This window comes from Protobothrops mucrosquamatus, unplaced genomic scaffold (genome assembly GCF_001527695.2).
Source record: "Protobothrops mucrosquamatus isolate PMUCROS unplaced genomic scaffold, P.Mucros_1.0 scaffold24, whole genome shotgun sequence".
NCBI classification, from domain to species: domain Eukaryota; kingdom Metazoa; phylum Chordata; class Lepidosauria; order Squamata; family Viperidae; genus Protobothrops; species Protobothrops mucrosquamatus.
The window spans coordinates 2,061,078-2,069,337 of record NW_015386409.1 but is presented as its reverse complement, the minus strand read 5'-3'; the positions used below and the strand labels follow the sequence as shown (position 1 = coordinate 2,069,337).

The window sequence follows — 8,260 nt, the reverse complement described above, 5'->3', positions numbered from 1 at the left end:
AGAGAGAGAGAGAGAGAGAGAGAGAGAGAGAGAGAGAGAGAGAGAGAGAGAGAGAATGAGAGAATTCTCTTGAGTTCAATGGATTTTAATCTAAGACAATTAGTATATACTACATTATTATTCCAGTTTAATCCCACAGAGAGCCTCTTCACGAATTTCAGTTGAAAAATATCATTATTCATCATATCAATTCATTTTTCTTACCAAACATCTACATTTTAACAAAATACCATGAAACATAATAATTAACATTTCTATCGCAAACATTCAGATTTATACAAGCTCATGTCAATAGTCATCCAAATTTGCTGTAATTACAGTTTATTTACACTAAAACAAAATATGAAGTCACTATGTAAATGTAATGTTTGTTGTAGCTAATGCAGCAAGCAATAGCAAATTAGTTTAAAACAGCAATCACTCAGAAAGCTTTTGTTTACTTTGTATCCTGAACGCTAAACTATTCAGAGGGACTAATTCATAGTCACTTCTCTTGTGAGATGGGTGGCTTTCTAAATTTGATAAATTAAATATATAAATTTAGAAGAACTGACCTGGATTTATGTAAGTTTATCCCACCCAAGAGGAAATAAACCCAAATTCTATATTTTCTCAACTGCTGGGATCCCCTAACCTCTACAATATGTAAAACTATGTTTTCATTTCAAAAGCAGTTCTTTTTAATTTTGAAAGTAGCTCATTATCCATCAGGACATACAATTGTTCAAGAATGATAAAAAAAATCCAGTAAAGAAAGTTAATTTATCAAAAAATAACAGCATCATCCAAAATGCATGTAAATAACCACATCAAAAAGTCTCCAACTGCCACATATTCACCTTGTCAAACTGCTGATAGATTCAGTGCAAAAAAAAAGTATTTTAAATCCCTTGCTTTCACTTTACTTTGAAAACAGTAAGTTTTGTGCCATGGTATATTGCTAAAACAATTGATCAGTAGGCCGAATAATATTATAGTTTGAGTAAATGTTATGCTGTCTTTAGTTTATGCCATCTAATCAAGTTGTCTTTCTTTGCTTTACATGCACACCTCTTTCCAATTTAGCTTCAAAATTTTCACAATTCTCTGTCCTTCATACAAATGAGAACTGGCTGCATGCACAGACTTCATTTCATGTGATCTTAAAATTCCTTAAATGTTCTTAATCACTCAAGTCCTATAGATTTCTTTTTAAATTGAAAACTCACATCTATTACTTTCTATGAAGAAATTCTTCTTAACAATTTCCAGTGTTCCAGATTGTATTTTTAAAGTTGATTTTCACACAAAGTTCTAGCCTTTTAATCCAAATGCCAGCAATGTAAGTTTTCAGTGCAAATATAGTATAACTGCGCTGCAGTTTACTCAAAACTGTGTTTCATCTTGTACCACAAATTTTCTAAAACGAGGATTTTTATTATTGCAAATTTCAATAATCATGCTTTGTCAAATGTAATTGGAGAAGTTATGAAAGCAAAACATAACTAGAAAAAACTGCTGGTTCTGTTGAAATAATTTGGAATGTGCAATCATTTCTGCATGGTTTATGCTCTTTATTTTATTTGTAAAACAAGATAGAAATCCTTAGCCCAACCAGTTTAGAAAATGCAGCATGAAAAGAGCGGAAGAGACCATACAATTATTTAATAAATCTCCTGTTCTAAAGCAGGGTTATCATCTCTACTAGCAACTACCTCTCCATCAATTTATACCATCCAAATATTAGTTCCTCCTGGAACAAATGTTTAAAGCTACTAAAATGTATAGAGTTTGGATACTCTCAAATATACTGTTAGCATGAATCCTTTTAGGTTACATTCAAATTTATTTGTGACTTACCCTGGCAAACTTGATGAAGACGGTGGTGGCAAGTCGGGTGTTAGAACATACAGGTTGTTGTTTTTGGGCAAGTGTAAAGTTTTTAGAATAGTCTGCAGAAAAAAAAATATTTAGAATTTAGAAGTGTCAAAATGTTTCTATTTGGTGCCTATATCCGAAAGTTAAAGCCAAACTGATGTAAAATTATACATGTCACTAGCAACCACAATTCTGTGAGTTAAAAAAAACACAAGGAACAATGAATAACAAGCACAACAGGAACCTTATTATTCTCCTGACGAAAATCTTTCTTCCATAAAAAAAAAAAATCCCATTGGGAGTAATGATTGGTAATATTTAAGCATTTTATTCAGTCTGGCCCTTAGTGGGTTCCATTGCAATATAACTGCATGTAACACATAAGGTACAATTTAAACTGCTGCCAGTCAACAAGCTTTCTTCTATTACTAAAGAAATCAACAAGCTTTCTTCTATCGCTAATACCCATATTAATTTCTGAAGAAACACAGCAGCCCTTCTTTATAGTGAAAATTCTTACAGTCATGAAGCTAATTAAGATTGTACACGTTTTTTAATCTTCAATGAATCGTGATGTTTCTACAATATGAAAAAGTAGCATGCCAGGCTTGTCTTATTTTCTAATAAAATCATTGCTACATTTTTAACCTGGGAGGACTGATGTCCACTGCCTTCTTTTTCAGTAGAGAAAGCCCAAACACATCTTGTACATATTAGGCCTACTATGTATGTTCTGGTGAGATTGGATGGCACTTTTAATATAAAAATATTCACAATGATTCATTCTGGTCTTTGATACCAGCATCTAAGTCAGGGGTAGTCCACCTTGGCTCTTTTATGACTCGTGGACTTCAACTCCCAGAATTCCTGAGCCAGCTAAGCTGGCTCAGGAATTCTGGGAATTGAAGTCCACGAGTCATAAAAGAGCCAAGGTGGACTACCCCTGATTAAGTGATGCTGTTGATCTATCTGAAGGCCTGGAGGTTTGAGTATCTGGATGGGGAACAACTGTCATCAACAGAATCTTAGTATCAACCCTTCCAAGTAAACCAGACAGGAAACACGACTAGGTGAGTTAATTCTATTTTATTTGTGAGGCTACATTAATAGAATCTTCTTTGTTTGTTTTTCACATTTCTGAACTGCCCATCTCCTCAAAGAGGAACTCTGGGCAGTGTACAAAAAACCCCCCATCAAAATCTAAAAACAGTATATAAAAATTAAGACGTTGGAGTTAAAATTTCACAATTAAATGTTTAGAAGGAGGCAAGAATAATTAAGACCTGTTAATTAAAAAGGCGAAAGGGGGGGGCTCTCATGGCCCAACCAGCCCCACAGCTGTGTGCTTCTTTGAGCTCCCCGGGCAAAGCTGCAGAGGCGTGTTTTAACTCCTTTTCGGAAAGTAGGCCAGGAAAGTAGGGGTCTGCCTCACCTCTGGGAGTGGGGGAGAATATCTTGCAAGTGTGAAGGTACAACTCTCCCACCACCATGTTTAACCATCAGATTAATTAGGGCAAGACCTTTCTAAATTTCTTTCTCTGACTGTTAATCCACTACAACAGAGGCTCCTTCCTCTCTTGTTTGATCATTTCCTAGGAAGCATCTCTTCCCCTTATCCTTCAAAAACATTCTTGTATATCATAACTCCTGGTAAAACCAAGTGGCTTTGGCTTTCTGGATCTGGGACCTTCCCATCTATAGTACTGGATGGGGCTGCATTGGCTCAAGCAGAGGGAGGGGGGAGTTAGGAAGGCCCGGAGAGAGACCATGGCAGGAAATCCTTTGTTGGGCTGTAGGAACAGAGTTAAAATCCAGAATGTTTTAGCTCCATTCCTGCAACCCAAAAAAGATTTCCCGTCCCCTTTGTCCACAGGGTGGGGAAATCCTTTGCTGAGTTGCAGGAACAGAGTTAAAATCTTCAGCAAAAGCGCCCTTTCTGAGGCCACTGTAATTCTGAGTGATCATTAAATGATTAGTTTTAAATTGAGGAATGCCTGTAATTTTCCAGATTTTTGGCTTGATTTGTAAAGCTCTACATCAGACATGTCAAACACAAGGCCCGGGGGCCGGATGCGGCCCGCGAAGTGGTTTCATGTGGACATCCTGGAAACAGTGAGGGAATGGCCCAGGTCGGCCGGGAGCCAATGTACAATTTTGTGGTGGCCATCTATGCTGAAACGCATTCAGTCTTAGCTCCACAAGGCCGTCTAGAAACAGCGAGGAACCAGCCCCTGCCGCGTCAGCCCTGCCCCCTGGGTGCATGCTGGGGAAGTGTCACCCTTTGTGAGGAATGAAGAAATGGACCATGCCTTGGCACTTGCCCGGGGCCCACCCCCTTCTGCCAGAGACCCTCAGATCTGTCCCACTCCTGCCCAGGCTCCAACAGGCACCCTTGATGCGAACTATGTAGAGCTGGCCAAGCCCACCCAGTAGGCCACACCCACCCTGGCCACACCCACCCGCCCCGAGGGCAACCGCAATGCTGATGCGGCCCTCAATGAAATTGAGTTTGACACCCCTGCTCTACATGAATATTACCCCTCTGAATCCTCAAGGGCTTCTACAAGTTCAGATTTTATCAAAAACAGAAAAAAAAGTATTGTGACACAAGCTCCACCCTTGATGAACTTCCATACAGTGTCACAATGCACAAACTAAAGGTGTGCAGTTTCCACCGCAAGACAAATTTTGTCATTTGCTACGTCTGCAGATGATCATGCAAACCCACCTACTCTGTTCACTCAATGGGAAACTGTCACCTTAGGTATCTGAGGACTATGTGGCCCTTGGGTCAAAAGTTTGTTATGCCTATCCAGATCACAGATCTCTGACAACAATTCCAGTGTTAGAGATGTTTCACGTTTTATCTGGAGATCCCAAAGACTGAACCCAAAATCTTCCACATATAAATAGGTCTGCTCCGCCATCCTTTTATACAGCAAATTAATTGTATGTTGCATGTAACTGGTGGAGATATACAGTATAGTGATGCTGCACCTTCATGCATGATTTATGAATCATAAATTCAAAGGCACTTCAGAGATAATCAAGTTTCCCCACAACTACTATCTCATTGTGGAATGTAACTGCACTGATAATACATTGCCATTCAGTTTCTAATTGAATACATCAATTTACTTCAGTAAATGATACACTGGTAAAGATAAATCTTGACTGTTATATTACCAGGACCAAGACAATCTGACTGCAACACAATCTTCATTATTTTAGGTTTTTACCCCTGCCTTTTTTCTCATATATAACTCAAGGTGGCAAACTTACCAACACTCCCTCCTCCTCCTATTTTCCCCACAACAACAACCCTGTGAAGTAAAGTGAAGTGAAGTGAAGGGAGTCGGGCTGAGGGAGAAGGATGGCCCAAAATCACCCAGCTGGTTTTCACGCCTAAGGAGCGAGTAGAACTCAACAGTCCCCTGGTTTCTAGGCCAGCATCTTAACCACTGCACCAAACTGGCTCTCAATGTTATTTAATGCTTCTTTAAAAAATGGGCATGCTACAATCCCGGCTTTTCTTCAGAGGGAAGGTGGGATTCTCAGAAAATCACCAGGAACACTCGGTTACGTACAAAGTGCTAAAAAGGCATGTTTCAATTTAGAATATAGTTGGGAAATGCCATTCAGGAGATGGGCGGAATGCCATTTCATGGCTGTTGTGACTGAGTTACTTCTGAATGGGTATCAGTTGGGCAAAGCCTATGATGATAAAGAAGGTTCTGTCTTGTGATATGACCTGGGCTTCTTTGTGGCTTGCAGAACCCAAGGAAGTGGAAAGACTTCCCTGCCACCTGTGCCCTGGATCCATGTCTTCCTGACTATTTCAGGCAGCTAGATCAGCGGTTCTCAACCTATGGGTCACGACCCCATTTGGGGTCGATCGACCATTTCACGGGGGTCGCCAAGCAAGGCTGTCCGTCATTTTTTCCCCTTTTCTGGCGGGTGCCTTACCTCCCTTGGGCTGGGCCAGCTGATGGTTGGCCTGCTCCGTCTCTGCCGCTTGCCAGCTACGCCTCGGCCGGCGCAGGGGGCGAAACCACGCATGTGCGGTGCTCCCGGGCAGGGAAAGTCCTCGACTTACGACCGGTTGGGTAGTCCTCGACTTACGACCGGTTTAGTCCTCGACTTATGACCGGTTGGGGGTCGCGGCATTAAAAAGGTTGAGAACCACTGAGCTAGATGGTCCAGGCAGAAGAAGAACATCGTGCCTTCAAAATCTAAGGGACCGGTTTAGACAAAACTCAACAGCACTTTTTCGTGCGGCTGCTGATAAAAACAGGATCGCCAACATGATCGCCAACGTCCGATAACGGATATAGCACAAGAAGAAGAAAAAGAAGATGGGACACCAATGGGTGGATCGAGAAGGTTATGAATGTTTCTTTGAGGGAGAGGGTGATGCTTCCTACTTTGAATGAGGTGCTTATATGCCCTTTCTTGAGGAAACCATTCCTGGATCCAGCTGGCTTTGATGACTTCTGTCCTATTTCTTTAATATTCTTCTCACAGAAATATGTGCAGCCCCCACTATGCTACCATTCATAAACAGCTGATTAATAGCTAGTTAATGTGCTTTCGGTTCCAGCTGGCAGATTATGAATACCCATCTTGGATTTTATCATAGGTTTTATTTTTGTTTTTCTTTTGTGGTTCCATCTTGTTTTAATATTGGTTTGGATTTAATTATTACTTTTGTTTCGTGTCATACACAACCCAAAGTTGTCGAGATGGTGGCAGCTTATGTACTGTCAATAAATAAAGGAATATCACATAAACAATGGGGTAAATAAAAAGTATTTATAATGAGATAGAGAAATCTTTTTATTGGTACTTGGAACAGGAACTAAAGAAAGTTGTAAGAGGACAACTGAAAAGATCTGTTTCCTATAAGCTTTTCTTAATCACTGATAGCACATTAAAAGAAGTGCTATCAGAATTATATATATATATATATATATATATATATACACACACACACACACACACACACACACACACACACACACACACACACACACAGAGTCCACCTTCCCTTAAACTCTAAGAGCAGAGAGACACAGATGATGTATCATGCCATGGCCCCATGAACAAGGTTTTACATGATTTCTATCCCTCTCCACTGGGGTGGAGGCAGGGAATTCTCTGTTTTTACACAGTGTGCAGGTAGTCCTCAACTTACAACAGTTCATTTAGTGACCATTCAAAGTTACATCATGAAAAAAGTAACTTATGACTATTTTTCACACTTATGGCCATTGCAGCATTTCATGGTCACGTGATCAAAATGTAGATGCTTGGCGGCTGACTCACATTTATGAGAGTTGCAGAGTCCCGGGATCGTGTGATTATCTTTTGCGACCTTCTGACCAGCAAAGTCAATGGGTGAACCAGATTCGCTTAAGAACAATGTTATTAACTTAACAACTGCAACGATTCACTTAATAACTGTGGCAAGAAAGGTCATAAAATGGGGCACTTAACTCACATAACAAATTTCTCACTTAGCAACATAAATTTTGGGCTCGGTTGTGGTTGTAAGTCAGGGACTAGTGTATATCTTGTCTGTGTGACCACCAGGAGGTGCCATGTCATTCTTATTGGGAATCTTCAGATACAGAATATTAAAAGAGAAAACTTACACTGAAGGAATAGAATATACTGCCCTGCATATTGTCCAAGTTGACTATTGTCAAAGTTAAATGCTATCCTTCGTAAATATTGTGCCTTCCTTGTACAAGCAACTATGCCATTAAATCCAGAATATTTTAGACATTCCTGACATATCAGCACTAATTGGCAAAAATATAAAAACTTACACTATCATCTACATCTCCAGTCTTCCAGCCCTTTAGCAACATTTTTGATGCAGGAATCTGAAGCTCATTTTCTAAAATATGTTTGATCTCTCCTGGAAAAAAACACAAAGGAGAATCATCAAAAAACATTTCTGCTTTTTCTGATTTATCTTTATAAAGCATAAGCATAAAATAATATCTAAGAATTCCAAGCATTATTCAATCAAGGTATTTTAAACATATGTGTTTAAGTATAAACTCACAAACTCATACATAGTAGCCTTAAAAATGAAACACTGAAAAATGTTTAGTATATAAAAGAGAGAAATGCAAAATAATAACAGGTTTTACTTGAAATGCTATTGAAGTTTGATATTGTTTTTCCCATCTTATATACCGTATTTTCCGGCGTATAAGACGACTTTCTAAACCCTGAAAATCTTCTCAAAAGTCGGGGGTCGTCTTATACGCCCAGTCGTCTTATACGCCGGAAAATACGGGTATTCAGGCAGGCTTCCAGAGTTCGGCTGGCAGGATGCAGGTAACCCCTCCCCCCGTCCTGCCGCCTCCCACCGCGCCGCTCCGCGTCCCGC

The 8,260-nt window shown here is 39.8% G+C and overlaps 1 protein-coding gene across 1 annotated transcript in view; it reads right to left on the bottom strand.

The window, feature by feature from the left end:
* The window catches only part of FAF1 (Fas associated factor 1), a 183,376-nt gene that overhangs the window by 141,776 nt on the left and 33,340 nt on the right, over window positions 1-8,260 (bottom strand). Inside the window, exons 5-6 of the mRNA XM_015810912.1 lie at window positions 7,689-7,780; window positions 1,840-1,931 (exon numbers count right to left, since the gene is read on the bottom strand). Coding sequence (XP_015666398.1) covers window positions 1,840-1,931; window positions 7,689-7,780 — 184 coding nt within the window. The remainder of the gene's footprint in view (window positions 1-1,839; window positions 1,932-7,688; window positions 7,781-8,260) is intronic.